This window comes from Pygocentrus nattereri, chromosome 4, assembly GCF_015220715.1.
Source record: "Pygocentrus nattereri isolate fPygNat1 chromosome 4, fPygNat1.pri, whole genome shotgun sequence".
In the NCBI taxonomy this organism is placed as follows: domain Eukaryota; kingdom Metazoa; phylum Chordata; class Actinopteri; order Characiformes; family Serrasalmidae; genus Pygocentrus; species Pygocentrus nattereri.
Genome location: NC_051214.1, coordinates 31,282,020 through 31,306,455, shown reverse-complemented (window position 1 = coordinate 31,306,455; position 24,436 = coordinate 31,282,020). Strand labels below are relative to the sequence as shown.

The 24,436-nt window shown below is 39.5% G+C and overlaps 1 protein-coding gene across 3 annotated transcripts; it reads right to left on the bottom strand.

Moving 5' to 3' along the window:
• Window positions 1-147: 147 nt before the first annotated feature.
• mtmr9 (myotubularin related protein 9) lies at window positions 148-23,405 on the bottom strand. 3 transcript variants are annotated; one of them, XM_017710517.2, is made up of 11 exons: window positions 23,325-23,405; window positions 22,518-22,700; window positions 21,009-21,117; window positions 19,998-20,123; window positions 19,616-19,789; window positions 19,299-19,516; window positions 19,001-19,162; window positions 16,046-16,187; window positions 14,924-15,144; window positions 12,889-13,043; window positions 148-2,717 (listed from the first exon to the last, which is right to left on the bottom strand). In XM_017710517.2, the coding sequence occupies exons 2-11, from the start codon at window positions 22,697-22,699 to the stop codon at window positions 2,554-2,556; spliced, it is 1,653 nt and encodes a 550-aa protein (XP_017566006.1). In that variant the 5' UTR covers window position 22,700; window positions 23,325-23,405; the 3' UTR covers window positions 148-2,553. The 3 variants fall into 3 exon arrangements, with proteins under 3 accessions (XP_017566006.1, XP_017566008.1, XP_017566007.1); XM_017710519.2 differs by having other exon boundaries at window positions 12,889-13,040; XM_017710518.2 differs by having other exon boundaries at window positions 22,518-22,726; window positions 23,325-23,351.
• Between the last annotated feature and the right edge of the window lie 1,031 nt (window positions 23,406-24,436).

Sequence of the window (24,436 nt, the reverse complement as noted above, 5' to 3'; positions counted from 1 at the left end):
CCTATTACTTGGGCTTGAACAAATGGATCTATTCGGGTGAAATCACGAGTACGTGATAAGAAAGGATGAGAACATAGTAACATTCATTTCATGAGAACAGTGCTGATTTTTGGGCTTGGTGGCATATTTAGAATGAGTCTTCATGTATACCTTCCATCAGCATCACAGTACAGGATTTAATTTTGCTTCATTTTCTAGATAGAGAAAAGGAATATATTCTGTATACAGCATATACACTTCCAAAAATTGCTATAATCAACCTTTTGTAGGTTAAAGTCTAGAATGAGATGAAAACGTATAGAAACAGAGCAAAACCTCATAACCAACTTGTACTAAAATGATGTATTCTACATAGTTTGACTATTATGACATATGTCTTAAAATAGTATACAAGTCAAATGAAACGTTTTGTTCATGAAGAAGAAGGATAAAAAAAAGAAAGTCAAAATACATCTACTAGTAGGTCAGCATTGTCACACTGACACGTTATACAGCCTATACAAAACAAGACAATTGGAAAGTTTCTCTTCCATACGGTCACTCTCTAGAGATTAAAAGATATATTTGAATTAAATTAGATATTTAACTTACTGTTTCATGGTCAGTTGACGAGAGAACACCCATTTGCTTTTATGCTGCCTAAAAATTGCAACCTACTAGTAGAGAAATTCTGTTTATAATTGATATAAAACAAAGTATTTTGTTTAGTTTGTACAACATATTTTCAGTGGGAGGAGAGGGTCAAGACTAACATGTGCTTCCTCCATGTCATATGTAGCTACCACCACATCTTTTCAAACTGCTGCTAAGGTAACATCATTGGTTAGTTAAACACAGTTGTAGGAGAATGCTAACTGCCAATTCTGTTATGTCAGATAACAGATGCCTGTGTCAGCTTGTATGATGCTGATTGATGGGGAGAGGGGGAGGGCTATCCTACCCACTCAGAGAGAGCATGGCCATCCTACCTACCCAGAGAACTCAGCCATGGATGGCTGTGACATCACCAAACACTGAATTTGCAATCTTGCAAAGATAGAGCCAACACAGCTGTGCTTCCTAAGAGCCCAAAAGACTATCTATCTCTATCTCGCATTTATACAACAGTTAGTTCTGGCCATGCAAGCTGATTGGTTGAGAGGTATTTTAATCATGCTGTTATTTTGCCATAACATCATAGTTTTTTTGATGATATCACTCCACCATTGCCAAGCAACGGGTTGGACAGGTGTAGGAGACGCTCAAATTTGAAAGTTTGTCTTCTTACTTTGCGCATAGACAGAAAATGGATACTTCTAAGTTTACATTTTACCTAAGCCCATTTGGTCAGACTCTGAAGAGGAGAGTACACTAAATTCCTAAACCGTCATCACCACTGAGCAGTTTTTCAGCCGGCAGCTATGAAAGAAGAAAAACTAAACAACCTGGAATCAGCCAGAAATTAACTGAGTAGCATTCGCCAAACGTGTAGTCTAATTTTCAGAGTTGAAAAATTGGACTGAACTATAAAACTGCTGCAATAAAAAAACAAAAAAGCTGGTGATGACAGTTTTGGGATTTCGGGTAAGGAACTGGAGAACGAACTGATGGCTGTGCAGCGAGTGAGTGGAGCTTGCTATTCTGATGTAGCTACAAGCTGCTTGTAAAGGACCTATAATTTGGCAGGGCCTAATTTCTTACTTTATTTACTTAACTGAGTTGTATAAAAGCAACACTCGAGGTCGTGTGTTATCGCCATAACATTCAGCTTGTGCCTGCAACGAAATCACAGCCGTGATATTATTTCATGATAACACACTTGCTTTAGTGTTTTACTGCTTAAATCAGCAGCAGACAGAGCACGCTATATGCTCATACTGACCTCGGCAAGGTTCTATATACCAGTATGGGGAGAACTCATCACTAAGAAAAGAACAATGCTTATATTAGTTGTGGTAAGTGCTTTTCTTAAACAAGTCATCATTGTGAAGAGTTTGTGATACCACACTGCTTTTGAACCACAGCCTGCAAAAGTAACTATGTCTGTAGCAGCTACTCAAACTCAAGGTCATACCATCTCCCTTTTAAAAGACTTTTCGTTACACTGTACACTGTCTCTCAGGAAGTGGAAACAATGGCACAGTTTAGTGTAGGCACCTATATAACCACTACTACTCACAAAACATCAAGCAGGTAGCACCTCATGTTTTTAAAGCAATAACATATAGTGTGCTCGAGAGGCATGAATACGTAGAATAGTGTTAGTGTAAAGTACAGATTTGTTCGATAGTCAGAGATCAACTGCTTGGCACAGTACCAGAGCTAATCGATTAGCCTCAGCAAAGTAAAGGCCAAATGCAAGGGCAAGAATTATAGGTGGAACAAGACTATAGATAAGCAATACAGGAACTGAGAAACACATGGATAAAATGTGATTCTAAGAAAGCAGAAGTAATGACTGATGGGTCTACATATGTGGACATACGTGCACGGACAGAGTAATCTCAGTAGTGGTGAAGAGGAACTCCAAAGAGTACCACTCTTGTGAAATTTCTCAGTATAGAACTGAATGTCTTATGGAGTCTGCAGAGGGCTGTCCTCTGTCTCCAACTGAGCCAGCTGTCTTCTCAGGCTGTTTACTTTATTCTGTAGCTCCTTATTGTACTCAATAATATGGACCATCTCCTCATAGGCCTCATCCAGAAACTTGGTGGAGCGATTCCAGCGTAGGAAGACACCTACGAGAGAGTAAGAAAAAGTAAATAGACTAGTGAAATAACAGTGGTTTATAAAAGGTTGAACTGACATTCTCATCATGAATTTTTGTATTTATTTATTTGTTCATTTATTTTTATTCTACTTTAAAAAAGACCAGCTGCCTAAAGGTAATTTTAAAAATTACAAATTTCAAAGAAATATTAAATGATAAGGTGTGTTAAAGATTCAAATTTACATGTATGTAAACTTTTTTCTTATTCTGTAAAAAAACATTTAAAAAACATTTTAAAAAAGCAATACATTGACCAGCAACAGCAATACATTGTACATGACTGACTTATATATTCCTATGAAAAACACCCACACTTCAGGTACACAGCCTCATATACAAACATGAGACCAAAACTGAATGCTGCATGAGTAAACAGTTACAAGGCTACGCCAGGAGATTCACATATCAAAATGCCAGCAACTCAAACAAGCATGTGACCAGTCTCATGGTGCTAACTCAGTTTACACCCGTCACTAGTCTCATGAATGCCCTGCAAAACTCATCATGCCCTTTGGGTAACATGAGAAATGTACTGCATGGTCCGCATTACTATTTGCTCTCATGTTTCACCATTGTGTCCAGTGAGGCAAATGGTTCATATTACTGTTCCTGCTCTTCTGTAATAAACAGTGCTGGGTGTATTAAAGTCTTCTATACATTATTTCTGTATCATTAAAAATATCTTAAAATACACAGAACATCAAATAACTGTGGAGAAAAAAATTGGGATGCACCGATATAGGAATGTTAGGTGCCAAGATATCTTTTTTTTTTCTTCAAGACTAAACACTATATGGACAAAAGCATTGGGACAGAACTCAATCATTGAATTCTGTTTTTTCATTTAGTCGTACTGCCACAGGTGTATAAACACAAGCACCTGGCCATGCAGCCTGCCTTTACAAACATCTGTTAAAGAATGAGTCGTTCTACAGAGCTCACTTAATTTGAGCATGGTACTGTAATTTGATGTTGCAACAAGTCAGTTTGTGAAATTTATTCCCTTCTAGAAATTCCACGATCAACTAAGTGGCATTATTGACAAAAGGAAGTGTTTAAGAACCACAGAAACTCAGCCACACAGCGTGAGACCACATAAAGTTACACAGCGGGTCGCTGTGCTGAGGCGCATCGTTTCAAGTCCCCAATGCTCTGCTGACTCAGCAACTGCAGACTTTCAAAACTCTTGTGGCACTAACATCACCAAACACCTTTGGCATAAACTACAACATAGATTGCGCGCCAGGCCCTCTCATCCAACATCAGGGTGTGACCTCACAAATGCTCTTCTGGATGAATGGAAAAAAATTACCCACAGACACACTGCAACATCTTGCAGAAAACTTTTCTAGAAACGTGGAAGCCATTATAGCTGCAAGGGGAAGATCAACTCGATATTAATGCCTATGGATTTAGAATGGGATGTCATAAAAGCTCCTGTAGGTATAAATTAAGTGATACTTTTTTAATCCCACAAACGGGGAAATTCCACCTCCGCATTTAACCCATCGGTGAAGTGAAACACCACATACACACTAGTGAATGCACGCACACTAGGGGACAGTGAGCACATTTGCCCAGAGCGCTGGGCAGCCCTATCCACAGTGCCCGGGGAGTAATTGGGGGTTAGGTGTCTTGCTCAAGGACACCTCAGTCATGGACTGTTGGCACTGGGGATTGAACCAACAACATTCCGGTCACAGGGCCAGTGCCCTAACCTCAAGCCCATGACTGCCCCCAAATAACTATAATACGTGTAATACGACCTATAATACGTAGGTGTCCCAATACTTTTGTCCACATAGTGTAACTGCCAATGTCAATGCGAATAATATTTATAAAATGTAAAACCTGGTACTAGATGAATCTGGATTAGCATTTTAAAGAGATTTAAAATATATAAAATTATAAAATATATAAAAAAGACATTTCTGCATAGTTACCTAAACATTCTGCTCTTCTCGAGTACAATAAGTACATTATCAAGCATTGGTTTAAAATATTGATCAAATGTGAAACAAAAAAATCTTGCCTGATACAGACCAAGTTTTAAAATGAACATTTGCCGATACTGATATGATCTAGATATCATCATGAATCACTAACTGTTTCATGTGACACCGTAGCTCTTTTTTTAGAACAGATTAATGTTATTATTTGGGATCTTCTGAGACATGAGAAAAGTATATCACAGTGACAAACACATACTGATGTAGACCTCACCTCATTATAATTACCACATGCTGCCTTTGTGATAAACTCTACAGCTTGATTTTGTTTTTGAAGTTCATCACTGCCTTAAATGTGCCAAATGGGTGTGACTTCTTTTTAGAGAGGAACGAGGAATGCTCAGTCTTCAAACACACTTTCTCCATGCTTACAGTAGGTGAGGAATGTAACCTCTAGGTTTAAACTCGTATGTGAGTTCGCTGCAAACTGTTTTAGTGACTGTCTAAATACCCTTTAAACTCAGTGACCACTGAAGATATGCACCTGACACAGTAATATTCACTATGGGGAAAATCTTGTTTCTCCTAGAATAAAAAGTAAACACAACTTGAGCGAAAGCTTAATTTAATCAGTGATTGATATCACTAGACAAGCAACTAATCATTTAATCCACCTTTAATCACACTCTGCATGGCCAGAAAAGAATCTGAAGAACACTCTGTGTGAGCCACTGCTCTGTCACAACCTATGCTGTTTTCTATATACTTTACACTCTTAAAAAACTCTTTAGAAAGCGTTGCTCTTCTAACAGTTTCCTCTGGCACTTGATAAAATGCTGCTATCTTTATTTAAAAAAAAAAAGTTTATTAAAGTCCTTTCTACACAATGGACACTAAAGCATTTGGTAGTTAACTTTAAATAAGAAACAATGTTAGCAAATCCAGTTATGCCTGTGGCTTTGTTCCCATATGAACAACCTAAAGTAACCCTGCTTAAGAACAGTGTGGTAATCAAGAATACTGTGCTCATAAAGAAACAAAAATGTCCATAGGAACGTACAACATACATAAACGTTTTGCCCTGGGAATCCTGCTGATTTACATTCTAGGAAGTTAAACAAGCTAAAACAGAACAAGCATGTAGTGGTCAGCCGTGAACCATAAAGCCTTCATGAAGTGAAAAAAAATGTTTCAAATTACTTGAAATTAACTTTGAGTCAGTAATTTCTGTAATTCTAACATGCATACACTATTGTTCTTAGTACATTAACCGAGTCTACATAAGGTGATAAGCTGCATGGTATTCTAAGTGCACTTAACGACACTGCACTGTAGTCGCACCGCTGCCATCTAAAGGTTAAACAAGAGTCAACTGCACATTAAAGACTTTTTTCCTAACATTTCTGTCAAAGACTTTAAAACAAGTAGAGTTTCTTAGAGCAAGGAAAAATAACACCCAAGTCATATTTCAACTTCAGGGACCAAACAGAAAAGAAACAGAAAGGTGTCGTTACAAGGAATGAAAACAAACTAAACCGGGAAATCTGCAGAATTATTTGAGCTCTATGAAGTAATGCTGTAAAAATACCACATTGTGCAAAATAGCACAACCAGTGCAGAATATACAGTAATAAATATGCAGTAATGTGAAGATGGTACAGAGATGTACAATGATGCATGAGGAATAGATGAATTACAGTGCAGAGCTAAAAAGTCAGATGGCTGCAGAAAAAAACCTTTTCTATTCTTCTATCCCTGTAGTGTTTTGTGGAGTGGGTGGGAGGGGTCCTTCAGGATCACTGACACCTTTGCAATCATCCTCCTCCCGACCACCATGTCCACTACATACAATTTCGCCCCCAGGACTGAGTCAACCCTCCTAATGATGTTGTTCCTTCCGTCAGTGCCCTTCGCTGTAATACTGCTGCCCCAGCACACAACAGCATAAAAGATGGCACTTGACACCACAGACTCATAGAAAGTTCTTAACAACTGGCCTTTCACATCAAAGGACCTCAGCCTCCTCAGAAAGCAAAGCTGTTTGTCCATATTTACTTCTCATCCCAACTTGTCACACAGATGATTATCCAGGTCCCTGTATGCGTTAAGCACTCACTCTGGATAGTGACAGAAGAGACTTTATTCAAAGGAGACTTAATTTTGCAATAGTCCACAGCAAGCTCCTTGGTCATCTTGGTGTTTAGTTGGAGATGGTTGTGCTAATAAGACTACACAGCCGTTCACTAAGCTCCCATACTCCTCCGTGTCATTTGAGGTAGTTATAGTTAGCACAATCCATATGTGAAATCACAGGTGTAGAAAATGAAAAGGAAGAGAGCAAAAACAGGTGCAGTACAGTCTGCTCTGACACACTGCCCTGTAAACTGATGATCTGCGATACCACAGCAGTGTCCGCCTGCGCTGCAATCAGCTTGTCCCTTAGCAAGACAGCCTGGTTGGTGTTGAATACGTCAAAGAACATGACTCTCACAGGCTTCCTGCCGTCTCCAGGTGTGAGTAGGCTCTGTGTCATAAGCAGATCACAGCATTCCCCATCCCCACATGCAGCCAGCAGGCAAACTGTAAGGCGTCCAATCCCGCACCCATATGTGTCCTGAGGTGACCCAGGACAAGCCTTTCCAGGGACTTCATTATATGTGATGTCGGCATTACACAGGGTTCAACTTTTCCATGACAAAAAATGTAATTCCCATGACAAAAATGCGAAGTTATGCGAAGTTCACAGAACAGAGCAAAAGGGAGAGACACTCGCACCAAGGATGCTTCGATAAAATGGAGTTTATTGGCTAAATATTAAACTACCTTGGACTACATTCAATGATAGATGAAAGAAAATAGAACAAAACACAACAAAAGGATAAAAGTTAAAAGGACAACATAGCTCGCGTGAAGTGGTTCAGTTTAATGATATGAGGCAGGGTGGTTCTCGGGAAGACGTGGGAAACTTAAACTTGAAAGAGTCTCTGTAAAGAACTAACTGGATGGGAGTAACTACATATGGCAGAATCTCATGCTACCGGACTACACTAAGAGACGACAGGAGGTTCCGAAAGGGGAGTCAGATCGCTGGAGTCTCGCAGCCGATCGAGTCCGCAATTCGAGTGTAGTTTGCAAAAGGACAACATAGCTCGCGTAAAGTGGCTCAGTTAAATGATATGAGGCAGGGTTCTCGGGAAGACGTGGGAAACTTAAACTTGAAATTGTCTCTGTAAAGAACTGGATGGGAGTAACTACATATGGCTGAGTTAGATGTACCTATTAAACACTGCCTTATTAAATAAATTGGCGTCAGAACCCTGACTGTCTTTATAGAGCAGATTGTTATTATTTGGGATCTTCTGAGACATCTGAGAAAAGTATATCCGCCTTTGAGGCCGGAGCTCACGCGTTGCTTTGTCTCCTCGCTGGTTGCAGATGCTGTGTCATTGTGCAGGCACGCGCCTTCCCGTCAGGGATTGGTGAAGGCGTCTCGTGGCTGTCTGAGGGTGGCATCTGGCAGCCTTTCGCTGGTTAATCTGCTCACAGATTAGTGCGTGACACTGGGTGTGCTTTTCCTGTGTCCGGTTTGATTGCAGTCAAAGTTCTGAGGCTGGTGATGCTAACTTAACTAAATACCTCTCTTTAGCAGACAAGAAACATCTACATTCCTTCTCCAAGGGTGGTCTAAACTTAAGGTCTGTAGATGGACTGATCTAAGCAGATCTGATCTTGGAGCGTTCCAATTCTGGCCTGTCTCTTTGACTAAGGCCGGCACAAACTTAAGCGTTCAGCTATCTTCTGGTTGAGAAAGCTGACTCCTGCTCACTCTGTCTCTCTTTCTGTCTCTTCTGTCTTCCTTGACCTGTCTGTCCCCTGGGGTTTTGCTCCAACTTCTGACCCTTCCCCTTGGGGTGGAATCAGAGTGCTGATAGGTTTTCCTAACATAACACTTACAACCCCAATTCCAATGAAGTTGGGACATTGTGTAAAACATAAATAAAAACAAAATACAATGAATTGCAAATCCTTTTCAATCTATATTCAACTGAATACACTACAAAGACAAGATATATAATAATGTTCAAACGGATAAACTTTATTGTTTTTTGCAAATATTCATTCATTTTGAATTTGATGCCTGCAACACGTTCCAAAGAAGTTGGGACAGGGGCATGTTTACCACTGTGTTACATCACCTTTCCTTTTAACAACACTCAATAAGCGTTTGGGAACTGAGGACACTAATTGTTGGAGCTTTGTAGGTGGAATTCTTTCCCATTCTTGCTTGATGTACAACTTCAGTTGCTCAACAGTCCGGGGTCTCTGTTGTCGTATTTTGCACTTCATAATGTGCCACACATTTTCAATGGGAGACAGGTCTGGACTGCAGGCAGGCCAGTCTAGTACCCGCACTCATTTACTACGAAGCCATGCTGTTGTAACGCATGTAGAATGTGGCTTGGCATGTGTCTTGCTGAAATAAGCAGGGACGTCACTGAAAAAGACGTTGCTTGGATGGCAGCATATGTTGCTCCGAAACCTGTATGTACCTTTCAGCATTAATGGTGTCTTCACAGATGTGCAAGTTACCCATGCCATAGGCACAAACACACCCCCATACCATCAGAGATGCTGGCTTTTGAACTTTACGCTGATAACAATCTGGACAGTCCTTTTCCTCTTTGGCCCGGAGGACACGGCGTCCATGATTTCCAAAAACAATTTGAAATATGGACTCGTCAGACCACAGGACACTTTTCCACTTTGCGTCAGTCCATCTCAGATGAGCGGTGTTTCTGGGTGTTGTTGATATATGGCTTTCGCTTTTCATGGCAGAGTTTTAACTTGCACTTGTAGATGGAGCGGAACTGTGTTCACTGACAGTGGTTTTCTGAAATGTTCCTGAGCCCATGTGGTAATATCCGTTACAGAATCATGTGGGTTTTTAATGCAGTGCCACCTGAGGGATGGGTGAATATTTGCAAAAAACAATAAAGTTTATCTGTTTGAACATTAAATATCTTGTCTTTGTAGTGTATTCCATTGAAGTTGAATATAGATTGATATATATACATATACATACATACACACACACATATATACATATATACACACACACTGCTCAAAAAAATAAAGGGAACACTCAAATAACACATACTAGATCTGAATGAATGAAATATTCTCATTGAATACTTTGTTCTGTACAAAGTTGAATGTGCTGACAACAAATTCACACAAAAATCATGATTGGAAATCAAATTTATTAACCAATGGAGGCCTGGATTTGGAGTCACACACAAAATTAAAGTGGAAAAACACACTACAGACTGATCCAACTTTGATGTAATGTCCTTAAAACAAGTCAAAATGAGGCTCAGTATTGTGTGTGGCCTCCATGTGCCTGTATGACCTCCCTACAACGCCTGGGCATCCTCCTGATGAGGTGTCGGATGGTCTCCTGAGGGATCACCTCCCAGACCTGGACTAAAGCATCCGCCAACTCCTGGACAGTCTGTTGGTGGATGGAGCGAGACATGATGTCCCAGATGTGCTCAATCGGATTCAGGTCTGGGGAACAGGCGGTCCAGTCCATAGCTGCAATGCCTTCATCTTGCAGGAACTGCTGACACACTCCAGCCACGAGGTCTAGCATTGTCCTGCATTAGGAGGAACCCAGGCCAACTGCACCAGCATATGGTCTCACAAGGGGTCTGAAGATCTCATCTCGGTACCTAATGGCAGTCAGGCTACCTCTGGCGAGCACATGGAGGGCTGTGCGGCCCTCCAAAGAAATGCCACCCCACACCATTACTGACCCACTGCCAACCGGTCATGCTGAAGGATGTTGCAGGCAGCAGATCACTCTCCACGGCGTCTCCAGACTCTGTCATGTCTTTCACATGTGCTCAGTGTGAACCTGCTTTCATCTGTGAAGAGCACAGGGTGCCAGTGACAAATTTGCCAATCCTGGTGTTCTCTGGCAAATGGCAAGCGTCCTGCACGGTGTTGGGCTGTGAGCACAGCCCCCATCTGTGGACGTCGGGCCCTCATACCATCCTCATGGAGTCGGTTTCTAACCGTTTGTGCAGACAAATGCACATTTGTGGCCTGCTGGAGGTCATTTTGCAGGGCTCTGGCAGTGCTCCTCCTATTCCTCCTTGCACAAAGGTGGAGGTAGCGGTCCTGCTGCTGGGTTGTTGCCCTCCTACGGCCTCCTCCACGTCTCCTGGTGTACTGGCCTGTCTCCTGAGAAGTGAGACGGTACTGAGAAGTGGTCTGTGGTCCCCACCTGCAGAACCACTCCTTTATTGAGTGTGTCTTGCTAATTGCCAATAATTTCCACCTGTTGTCTGTTCCATTTGCACAGCAGCTGTGAAATTGATTGTCAATCAGTGTTGCTTCCTAAGTGGACAGTTTGATTTCACAGACGTTTGATTTACTTGGAGTTATATTGTGTTGTTTAAGTGTTCCCTTTTTTTTTTTGAGCAGTGTATATATATATATATATATATATATATATATATATATATATATATATATATACACATACACATACATATATATATATATATATATATATATATATATATATATATATATATACACACACACACACACACACACATACATACATACATACATACATACACACACACACACACACGCTAATGCTGTTATTTCATCCAATTTGTTTGAGAGGGCTCTCAAATAGCTGAATGGCTGATGGGTCTCTTGTCTAGATGCACAGGTGTTTTCCACAGCGCAAACAGCTGCTCCCCTGGCATGAACAAAGCTGTGCATCACCAGTGTGTACTCTGCAGCTCCACAAAGTATATTAGCGTTCATTATTAACAAATCCAGAGGAAGTGTTATAGCGACTTAAGTGTTATAGTGAATACAATGTTACAGTATCTGGAAAATAATACACACAAAATGAAAAAAACAAACATGAGGGTTGACGGAGCTGCTGCAACAGGCTGCCGCTAGCATGGCGCCGTCTTGGGCAAATGTGTTGGCAAACCCATAAGAATATTGTGCTTAAAAGCAACTTCATATTTAAAAAAAAAAAACCTCTTGAATAACTTTTATAGATTCAATGCCATGAACTGTTTTTTTCACTCCAAAAGGCTCAATCACAGCACAGAGTTGGCAACTGCTTGCATTTGTGCATTTCCCACTAGAAAAATACAACCCACTGCACTGAATTGCACTCACAAGGCTGTGTGGGTAGCCAATTAGAATATAACTGGCAAAAACTCTAATAGCTCACTTAAATGGGAATTCCACAAATTTTTCAAACTTTCAGAATAATTCAGACCTTGAGTAGTCAACAGATTAATCTAGTGTGATTTGATGTGAAGTGGTTCACCTGCAGAGCAAGTTAAAGAATTTTCTTACAGTGGTAGTAGTAGGAACAAGGGGTCATGATGTCAGTAATACAAATTTAGCCATTTTATCTACTGTCCAAGACCACCAGTGAACCCATGTGTGTCTTCTGAATTTTATATGTAAATGTTCATGATGGTAAAATAGTCAGAAAAAATAAGCTTTGTTTGCTTTCACAATATCAATACATGCATCCCTCTGTGATGAATGGATTAAAATTAATGGGTTCAAATACATTTTAAGACAAAACTATTATAAAACAATGTGTCAGACATTAGCAGTGGATATTTAACTATTACATAAACTAACTTTTTGTGAGTAAGCTTTCAAAAGCATTAAACTCTTCAGAGTCTGGTTCCTATCAACACCACTGTGAACAATTCTGATTTGGTATGTTTCTGCAGAACAGCATTTCACACCAAATCATTCTGAATGACTTTGTTCATATCTCAACTATTACATATATACATGTAGAATATTTTGTAAAAATCAGTGGAAGTCCCCTTTAACATGCAAGAGATCAGATGCTCCATTTATGTGTGGGCAGAGTGTCAAGAGTACTTGTTAGACTTGTGAAAAATTATGAATATCACAAATCATGGCTCAACAATCACTCACCTAATCACATCACCTGAACTACATTACCAATACAAGTAAACTTAATGTAGCTTGAACGGGGCTTAAGATTCATTTACAGTTAAAGGACAGATGGAGAAAAGAAACTGTCAGACATGAAGATGCAGAAGTATAAGACAGCTGGGCTATGGGGGTTAGGTGACGGAAGTAAATAAGTTTGGTTCTCACCCTCCCACAGAAGCAGACTCTGCGGGGCTACAGAGGGCCAAATCACCAAGCTGTTGGGTTCATACAGTGGGTTAACGAAGCGCTCCAGCTCCTGAGGCCTGTTTACCCACGACCACAGAGACACCGTCTTCCGAGACAACTTCAGCTTCACCCTACTTCGCCAAACAGATTGTACATAGATACACATTATTAGACACACACACACACACACACACACAACCCCAATTCCAATGAAGTTGGGACGTTGTGTAAAACATAAATAAAAACAGAATACCATGATTTGCGAATCCTTTTCAACGTATAATCAAATGAATACACTACAAAGACAAGATATTTAGTGTTAAAACGAATAAACTTTATTGTTTTTTGCAAATATTCATTCATTTTGAATTTGATGCCTGCAACATATTCCAAAGAAGTTGGGACAGGGGCATGTTTACTCCTGTGTTACATCACCTTTCCTTTTAAAAACACTCAATAAGCGTTTGGGAACTGAGGACACTAATTGTTGAAGCTTTGTAGGTAAAATTCTTTCCCATTCTTGCTTGATGTACAACTTCAGTGGCTCAACAGTCCGGGGTCTCCGTTGTCATACTTTGCACTTCATAATGCGCCACACATTTTCAATGGGAGACAGGACTGGACAGCAGGCTGGCCTGTTTAGTACCCGCACTCTTTTACTAAGAAGCCAAGCTGTTGTAACACGTACAGAATGTGGCTTGGCATGCGTCTTGCTGAAATAAGCAGGGACGTCTCTGAAAAAGACGTTGCTTGGATGGCAGCATATGTTGCTCCAAAACCTGTATGTACCTTACAGCATTAATGGTGTCTTCATAGATGTGCGAGTTACCCATGCCATGGGCACTAACAAACCCCCACATCATCAGAGATGCTGGCTTTTGAACTTTGAGCTGATAACAATCTGGGCAGTCCTTTTCCTCTTTGGCCCGGAGGACACGGCGTCCATGATTTCCAAAAACAATTTGAAATGTGAACTCGTCAGACCACAGGACACTTTTCCACTTTGCATCAGTCCATCTCAGATGAGCTCGGGCCCAGAGAAGCCAGTGGCGTTTCTGGGTGTTGTTGATATATGGCTTTCGCTTTGCATGGCAGAGTTTTAACTTGCACTTGTAGATGGAGCGGAACTGTGTTCACTGACAGTGGTTTTCTGAAGTGTTCCTGAGCCCATGTGGTAATATCCGTTATAGAATGATGTCGGTTTTTATTGAAGTGCTGCCTGAGGGATCGAAGGATTCCTTGCAGTTGCACATTGAGAAACGTTGCTCTTAAACTGTTGGAATATTTGCTCATGCAGTTGTTCACAAAGTGCTTGTGAACAACTGAGCCTTTCAGGAATGTTCCCTTTATATCCAATCATGACACTGACCTGTTTCCAATTAACCTGTTCACCTGTGGAATGTTCCAAACAGGTGTTTTTTGAGCATTCCTCAACTTTCCCAGTCTTTTGTTGCCCCTGTCCCAACTTCTTTGGAACGTGTTGCAGGCATCAAATACAAAATGAGTGAATATTTGCAAATAACAATACAGTTTATCCGTTTGAACATTAAATATCTTGTCTTGGGGACAATTTGCTTTTCTCTGAAATAAGATTTTTCCTGCTATATAAAAAAAAAATTTCACATAAAACATTTATTTACTAAAGCTTAGGGAGTTTTTGGTAACACTCAGCATCATGTTTATCAAAGTGTCTTTCTTGCTGTGAAGAGTAAGTTTTGTCTAAAATTTGACTTGAAGCATATACTCTTTGTCTCTGAAGGATGTTGACATCACAAATAGGGGACAAACTGTGGGCTACAGTATTGTTACCAAGAAAATTCCATTACAAATATTGCCATAAGTATTTACATGTGATATTATTTTCCTCAAAACAATTTGATTACATTAAATGATGGCAAAGTGACCAAAAAAAACATACTCATATGAAGATATGATTGTTGTGCTACGGTGAGATCATAAAGTACAGCAATTAAAGAAGACTCTCCAGCACATGTTCAGACATTGAGCCCCTGACCTTTCAGCGGCGCTGTTTCCCAAAAACGTGCCGAACTGGGATGCATAGGCATGTTCAAAAAGCGTGATCAGGAAGTGCTCATTGAACTGGAAGGAGCAAGGGAACTGGCGCAGAATCTGCCACACACAGTCCAGAAACAGCAAGAACACCGGGGCCTCGCTCCTTGGCTTCCCATTGGAATAGGCAGACTGCGCACAGCGCTGCTGGAATGGGTGACCTGCCTGTAGTCAATGTCACACGTTAAAGACTAATCAGTGTTACATCAGACATTATTAAGCACTATGTAAAAACGCATGATAAGTCTACACCAGCATTCAAAAGTATGAAAATCACAGTCAAACATTTGGAATAGAGGTTTTCAATATAAATTATGCAATTATGCCAGTGCAACTTTGCAAAATTTCAAATAGTTAGCAAGAAAAAAAGAAAACATTTTTTAAATTGTGACCAAAATGATGAGATGCAAACGATTTTGAAAAATAATTTTTTTGCAGTTTATCATCACTTAATAATTCCTTTGTCCACAAAAAGCATAAAACAAATTTTTAAGTAATGTTTTACCTAAAATACCTTTTGTTCTCAAGTTTAATTCGATATTGTATATGCTCTTATTATGTACTAACCTTTTTTGTGTGATTCAATGTTTTTATTTTCAAGACAAAGCTCCAAAATATCAATATCAAACCATATCAAATGAGCAAAACTCTGGCAAATATGGGCGTCCCTGATACAACATGGTTACGCAGGGAATGTACAGTTTAGTGAACTAGTTTTTTTTTTTGAAGCTGTAACAAGTGATGATGTGTTGACTGATGAGCAGTCTCTCCATTTTGTTTTTTCCTCAGAACAAGACACCACAGTTTGCCTTCTTATTTTTTATTAGTTTATACTTCTAAGGTTGACAAACAAGATTCTTCTAGATGAACTAGCTGAAGTAAAATTAATCATTACTGGAAACACATTACTCTGTCAACTGAACCCATGTTCAGTGTGACCACAGCTTGAGGCTTTACCTGAGTTTTAGTTCCAACTTTGTTTCCTTAACTGTGTTATTTGTTGATGAATGTTAATAAACAGCAGCTTCCTTTATTGACAAGAGATAGATGAAGCAGTCTCGCTCACCTGGAGCCACTCTCGCTCCACCAGGGCCTGGAAGCCACGGATAGTCCGGCAGGCTGGTTCCAAGATGATCTGGGCCAGAGAGGTCACCTGCAGTGTGGAGTCAGTACCCTCGGTCCCATGGACAAGTACTGATGCACCCTCTCTGGGGACAGAGACATAACAAACAGAACCAAAGTCAACAAAACAATGTTTCATTGGTGCAATTAGCTTTGCTGTGATTTAGAGTTTAACTCAAGTTTAAACCTGAATGAGTCATGAGTGTTCTTAAACTCTGTTACTGTGTCCTTAAAAAATGCAGTTTAAACTAAACTAATCCGCTGTGTTACTGAGAAATCACACATCTGTCACTAGATGGTGTACATCAGGTTTAACTGAGGTTTATCTTATACCTGCTAAAGACATGGCTTTACCATGATTTAAGGCAAGATTATTTTTAACAGGAGCGCATTTAAGCTCAAATATTCCATACCTCATTACACACACCTTCCATCATAATGTTTTATGGACTTCGTGGCATGTTTTAATTTAATGCCACGTTGCTTAAATAAACACACACTGGGATACTATACTGAACTAGAAGAAATCACTGCATTAATCTGTGTTAATCACTGCAATCATGATTAGGCTTTTTCAGAATGTGAATCACAGCTCCGTGGCCGAAGTGGGCCTTTTGGAAGAGGTGTCAGTAGGTACCAGTGCAGAGGGTAGCCTTACTCTCAGAGCAGCAGTCCACTGTAAGGACCTTCATCAAGTCGAGTCATTCATTCAGTGATGTTCAGTTAGTTATTTAAAAAAAACGTCATGGATGCTTCTTTGAGTGAGTGGCTACCTGGTTAGATAGAATTTTTACATGTAAATTTTTTTTTTAACACCAGTTATTTATCAGTTCAACCAAACCTGCGTTAAACAGAGATTAAGGCCCAATCCCATTTCTTCTTTACACCCTCACTCCTTGTTTTTGAGTGTCACCTTTCCCCTTTGAACGGAGTTACCAGGTGTAGTGGCCGAGGGCGTGTATAACATTAGTGACTTCTGAGTCTGTTCATGTTTAATGAACCCATTTGCGATATAGATTTAATGTGTTTACTGTGATTTGTGTGTTTTCTCTAACACTTAGTTTGGAGTGTGCCTCTGAAAACATCCCTCTATCCCAACAAGAATTGGTACACTCAATACAACAAAGTCAAATACAGAAAAAGGAACCTAATCAAAATTAAAATAACCAAGACTAAACAAAGAACTAACCAATCTAAAACAGCACATGTATCAAATGGTTATTTGGTAAACTCAGTTTAACCTAAATGAAATAATAAATCATTACTTCCAGAGGACATGAATATTATATAGGAGACAGCTTTATAGAACATTTCTTCATTCCAGTTGAGTAACAGCTAAGTCAGAGCTTTGTGTTGAAACAGTAATTCCACTAGATTAGAGACCAGACATTGCTCATAGTCTATAAGCTCTCATGAAGCAAAATTAATCCTCCAGCACTTTTAAAAATGTCATGAGCAAAACACAAGGACAACTCCATAAAAACTAGATAAATTAGCCCAAACCCATGACAAAGCAAAGAAATTAGCCCATATGTAAAGACCCAGCAGCACAATGCCCAGTAACGAGCTGTGTGCCAAAAGCAGGATGGGCCCACAGCAGTACCAGGGTTCCATGAACTTAATGATGATTGCAGGCTAGACAGCAGCTAGCAATTACCACTCAAATGGGCTTTGCAACAAGTGCAGCATGAAACAAGGCAATAACAGACTTGGCAATTAACTTAAAATAGAACTACCAGTGAGAAAACAATAATTAGCACAGTTATAAACTAGTTACGTGCAGTTATCATCTAAAATAAGTCGTTTTGAGCATGCACACATACATAGTCAGACGCAAAAGTATGTGCACCATCTATCAAATGACGTTTTGTATATTTGTTTAGTGAAAGCAACTTAAATATGGCATTTTCTATTTATTTCTACTTATTAATTTTTAGACAGTCTAACATGAGAGTGTAACATGTTTCAAAAAAATAAAAACAAGCTACTTTTGCACAGGTAACATTTTATGTTTTATTTGTTGTTTTCCCAAATATGTTTCATTGTATGGATGTGTATTTATTTATTTTCAAGCTGTATTCCCCATCAAGAAAGAATTCAAGTTGCTATGAACAAACAAAGATGCATACTCTCATAATACTAACAGATATTAAAGCATAAGATAATCAGTCATTTAATGGGCTTTTCAACTTTGTCACATATCCAACTACGCATTTTAATGTATTGTTTAATGTACATTACAATATTCACTTTTACATCACCATTTTCTCCAACCAACAGCAAACTAATGGTCATTTATTTTTACTTTCATACACTGGTTTTAGTTTACATGTGGGAATTTGAATCTTCTAATATATACAAACAATCTATTTTTTACTTTGTATGCTGCATTTTTACAGTAGTTTTTGTTTTATCTTTCAAACTTTCAACGTTGAGTGTTCTTGCTTATTTGTACAACTTGCACCGAGCAAAGAATAATAAAAAATGAAAGACTCCAAAATGGCTAATTAAAATGACACTTTCAACTATTTTTGTTTTCTGGTAAAATAAGTAGTTCAGAGAAAGTTTAACACAATTTCTGTGATAATGTCATATTAATTATCATATATCTGCCATTATTAAAGAATGAAAATAGTGTTTTTTAATTTTTTTAGTATGTTGTCTTATTGGGTTTTATTACAATTGATATTCAATACCATAATGAGTTTCTGGAATTAAATTCTCCAAACTGATATTGTCATTTTTCCCCTCACTGGAACGGATTTAGTATACTTTTCAAGATCTGAAAATGAATGCTTTTAAATTCCATATTTTTCAAGACTTTGCTGGAGAGTTCTGATGCTGAGGAGAAGAGAGGGACCACAAAGAGACACAGCTGAGAAAGTGGCCAAACACTGACCTGTCAATGCACTGAGCAGCCAGGCAGGCAGTAGTGAGGATCTCTTTCACATGGCTCTGCCAGTTGGAGGCCTCCAGTTTGCTAAGCCAGCGATCCATGCTGTTAGATTGATCATTACAGGCTTCCACTAGTTTAATCAGACTTTCTTGTAGAATATTGGACCTGAGAGAGATCAGATATCACAACCACAGAAAAAGAGAGATTTTCATTATATAATCAACCACACATGCATTTCTGCTAAACTACTTCATAAACCATTTTAATGATTTATTTCACTGAGATTTTTAAGTAAACACACCTCTCAATTGCCTTGTGGATTCTTCTCCACTGTGGGTAATTGGCCTCCTGTTCAAACCCGCCTCCACGAGCCTTAGCTTGTTGTGCTACAGCAATAGTGCGTGTGTCGATGATGTAACCCCGTTTTCCTGCACGAAGTGTAGCGTTGATCAGTTTCTCATCCTCCTTACAGCGGCGTCCATTGGTTCCAGTAAGTGGCTGCCCTGCTCGCATCATCACCTGACAACAAACAAGGAGACACCATATGTGCATATCCATTCATGTCGAATTGACCTCAGACAAAATCACAAAAAAAAAATCCTCAGACGCATGACTGACCATGCCATTCTTCTTGTGGTAGTAGCTGAGGACTGGGAAGCGGCCACCATGGCGAAATGCAGCAGCTTTGCAAAGAGTGTCATCATCTATGTCCTTGGGTACAGTCACCAATGATGGGTAGGAGGGGCAGACAGTGAAGTCTTTATTCACTTCACTAAGTCTCCATTCATCTGTCTGTCAGGGGAAAAAACAACATTTAAAGTACGCTATATACGTTTTAGGCTATTTCTCCAGTCTCAGATCAATCCTAAGCCTAGATTTTATTGTCAATGGTAAAACACTATCAGCATTGTGATTTGGTCCAAGACTACATGTCTTAGAAATCAGCTCTATGAAATATCACTAGTCACAGGCTAATGACTGCATAAACAGTGAAACTAACCATTGATTCCAGATCTTTGAAGGCCTCCTCTGGAGAGAACAAGTGCCACCCATCCTCAATGACCTCAAACATAGGGCGGTAAAAGAAAGGGTACATCAGGGAGACAGAGTCAAGTGTGGACAATGCCTAAAGAAAAAGACACTTTATGTTAGACCAGGGGTTCCTAAACATTCTTTCCACATCTGGGATATTTTTATCAGTTTCTGGGTAACCATCCTTACAATGCTGTCACTATCGATTACATCAAATTAATATTAAAACTTACCAAATATTTTGATGATTAATCAAGTAGTCATGGTTTAAAAATTAGTGAGTGACTTAATGAATTGATGAATAAATAAATAAATAAATGAACCTCTCTGACAATTTAAAGATGGATTAATCTGTCCAATAGCAGAACACGAATATCCCTTCAAAGATTCCAAACTACTTTAATGAAAAGATAAACTAGAAAGCCTTAAAAAAGAAAGCAGCGAGTTAAAGAATTTTAATTTTTTTTTATTATAATGTTCAGCTTTTTAAGGATCCACTGATATCCTTATCACCCACATTCTTTGAGAGGGTTGACTTTTTAAAAACAAGTTTACTCAAGTAATCCTAAAAAATATAACCTCTCCTCTCCTCACAAACAGGACAATATTTGCCTACTGGCTAAATGCCTGGCATAACCTTGTTTTTTTATGATATAACCTTGTTCAGGGCCTTAAGTGTCACTTGTTTTCAACATTTTGGCAGGGTAAGAAGCATTAATCAAAATAAGTGCTATTGCGCTACAAATTAAATGTAAACAACTAGGAAATAATGTAATATAATTTGACAATGAATCACTGGTTGCCCAGTTTGGGATAAAAGCATTGAGCTGTCCACTCTGTGTAAAGGTAAACTATGTGTAAAGTTACATGAGGTCAGGGTCTCAGACCAAATTAATGATTAAACATTTTTAACAGACATATCAATACATGAAAAGTGATCAATCTGACCACAGTTATCTTAGCAAATTATTAAATACACCTCAATGGAACTGGCGATGTTGAGGCACTCCTCCATGCCAGGGATGTCCAGCTGAATAATTCGCAGGTCCTTGCATTTCACAATAATTGTGCCAAGAGATCCAATAAACCTAAAACAGAGGATGTAAAATGTGCAATTAATGTCATATTTCTCTTGTATCTTTAAGGAGAAGTATGAAATATGAATACTTAGATATGATAACACTCTACGCAGTATAAATATATAAAAATTGGAACAGTCAAAGGTTTGGACCCACTACAGAATTACGCAGTGGCCAAATAGTTCTGGAATAAATGTATATTTGTCTTAGAAACATTTAAACATTAGTCTTTAGATTACAACCTTATGATTCTCCAAGATCCTATTCTTTTTGTCTTAAATTTTCTGAAAACATACATCTAAGCAGATGCATCATCAAGTTGACAGGAAGAGTAACATGAAGGTAGAAGCTTCCTTTACACAGACAAAGTTACATAATATCATATGTATTATTACGTAATATTATAAAAACAATTAAAAAAACTACTTTGACATATCTGGTGTTCATTTAATTGCCTTTCATCTTTTGTTCACACTAACTTGAATAAAGGAATCATTAACACATAAGCTGATCACAGCCTCAATTTCAATTTAAAACATATATTTTTAGTGCTGTCCTTTAAGCAAAAACAGTTCTGTAAAAGTTCAAAGACCAGAAATTGTGTCATACACTTTACGCCTTGAAGTTTGTAGGTAGCTGTTTATCAAATGTTTCTTCTAAAACCAAGAGTATTAATAGCAGGTTTTTCTCCACTTTGCTGCAGTAACAGGTTCTACTCTTCTGGGAAAGCTTTACACTAGATATTAGAACACTGCTGTGAGGATCTGATTGCAATCAGCCAGGATCATAGATGCTAGTCAAACTCATTCCAATATTAAATGGCACTCTATCACTCCAGAGAATGCAGTTCCACTGCTCCACAGTCCAATGCTGGGGGGATTTATACTCCTCTAGCTGGTGTTTGGCATCAGCTATGGTGACCTTAGGTTCATGTGAAGCTGCCCCTGATTGTTCCATTCAACTGGAAAAACTTTTCTATGAAGACTATACAAGCCATGTATAAACACCTGCGTCAGCAATGCAGGCACCTTAAAGCAGCTGAGTTCACTCATTTATAAGGGGTAACTCAATACTTTTGGACAAATATTGTATCAAGGATCCATTCTGTAAAACTCAAATGACAAATTAATGCAAGATTGGCCAGGAGGTTTTCTTGCCCCCAACAGTGGAGTAAGGTGCTTCTAACTGTGTACTGGTTTGTGCATCATCATGTAGATGTTTAGGGTTATACAAATATGATTTAGCTTTACATTATATGGACATAGTTGTCAAGGGGGTCTTCTTCCCTCTTCTTCGCATACATATCTGAGAAGATGTAATCAGTTGCCATCCACAACTGTGAGAGGATAATAACTAATAATTACACTCACAAGTTCTTATGTAAAAGCCACACGTTACAGCAAATATACCTTTTTTCGATTGCATCGATGTTTGAGTGGAGCAGCCAGAGCTCCTCTGTGTTATCCTGTCGAGAGGACAGGATGAGATGATGTCCAGTCAGACACAGAGTGCCCTCCACTGTGGGCAGGAAAGGACGGTGGAGAACAACACCATCTACCCGTGGGGTCTTTATCAGTTCAGCGAACTCCATTCTGGACAGAAACAACAAATAAAAAGCCTGTCGACGATATATGAATCGATTAAAAGGATATTCAGAACCATTTCCGCTTAACTTTAACTATAAACTGTTAGACCATTTCGTCGGAAACCGTTACAACGAAACAGACCTCAGAGCCTAAGCAACTTTGAAGGAGCTTTTTTATGCGAAAAGCCCCTATTATTACTCTTTATAAAACATGAGGCGCCCAGACCAACGGAGCCACTCAGTTCTGTGAGAGCACTCAGAAAACCGTCAGCTGGTTATCGCCACAGGCAGCTGGCAACGAGCTTACACAGCAAGCAGCAAAGACGAGGCAGTCAAAATGAACCTCGCCCATTCGTTGGCAAATCAGAGACTAATCCTAACAGGCGCTATTCAGACATTTACGACGTGTAGCAGTGATCTGCCTTGGTTAGCTAGCTGGCTAACTAGCTGCTGTATTCGCTCAACGGCGCGTTGGCGATTCATCATCTGGAAGACAAATTTAGCAGAAACACGAGCCATAAACGTAACTAACTAACTAAACCGAAGGTGCAGAAATTCACAGACCTTACATAAACGTGAAATGTCGTTTTTTTATGGATGTCAGTAATAAAAATAGAGTGATGTATCATACCTGCTCCACCTGACACTGCTCCCTATTATTTTTCACTTCTTCAGAGCTTCACAGCGCGGGTGGCGGAGCAGATTCGTGTCGTGTCGCCGCCTACAGTTCTGGATGATATCAAAGATGCGCAGTCAAAGGTAAAACAACGCACGCAGTTCTAATAATAAATACGGGGCCCCGCTGGTGACATCATGTATAAATAAAAACAATGCGTGGCAACGCCTTATTAACGCGCTAGTAAGGCGTGGGAATGAGATGATCAAGTCGTGGCCATGAATTAGTAAGGCGTGGGAACGAGATCACGGCTTACTAAGTCGTGGCCACGCATTAGGATCTCATTCCCACACCTTACTAAGTCATGGCCACGCATTATTTTTATTTATAAAGGATGTCACCAGTGGGGCTCCGTACAAGCGGAGCTCTGTACGAATACATATATTTTTTTGTTAAAATAATTGGTGCTTACTGATTTCTTGTATCCAATTGTTGAAGACAGGGCAAAAGTAACAGTTGGAAGCCTCAGTATATGGTCTTTTTAAAGTCAATGCATTCACAGCAACTGTGGTTCTTTTGATATCCATTTATTCTAGTTTAGGCTTATTATAATAATGAATAGTAATAGCATAGAAATTATATTTGTTCAGCCCACTGTGAAATTGAGGCTTCAGCAGTGTTTTTGCTGTAATGATCTTAATCAAAATCCTTAGTTTAGATATAAAAAGAAGAACAAAGAAAAGAAACTAGGCTTGGAAAAATAAACTTTAGACCTTTTATTTATCCATCCATCCATTTTCTAAGCCGCTTCTCCGTCAGGGTCGGGGGGGGATGCTGGAGCATTTCCCAGCAGTCATCGGGCAGAAGGCAGGGTACACCCTGGACAGGTCGTCAGTCCATCGCAGGGCAGACAGACAGACACAATCACTCACACACTCACACCTAGGGGCAATGTAACATGCCCAATTGGCCTGACTGCATGTCTTTGAACTGTGGGAGGAAACCGGAGAAAACCCACACAGACAACATGCAAACTCAAACAGAGAGGACCCTGGTCACCCGGCAGGGGAATTGAACCCAGCGCTGTGAGGCGACAGCGCTACCCACCGCGCCACCGTGCCGCCCCT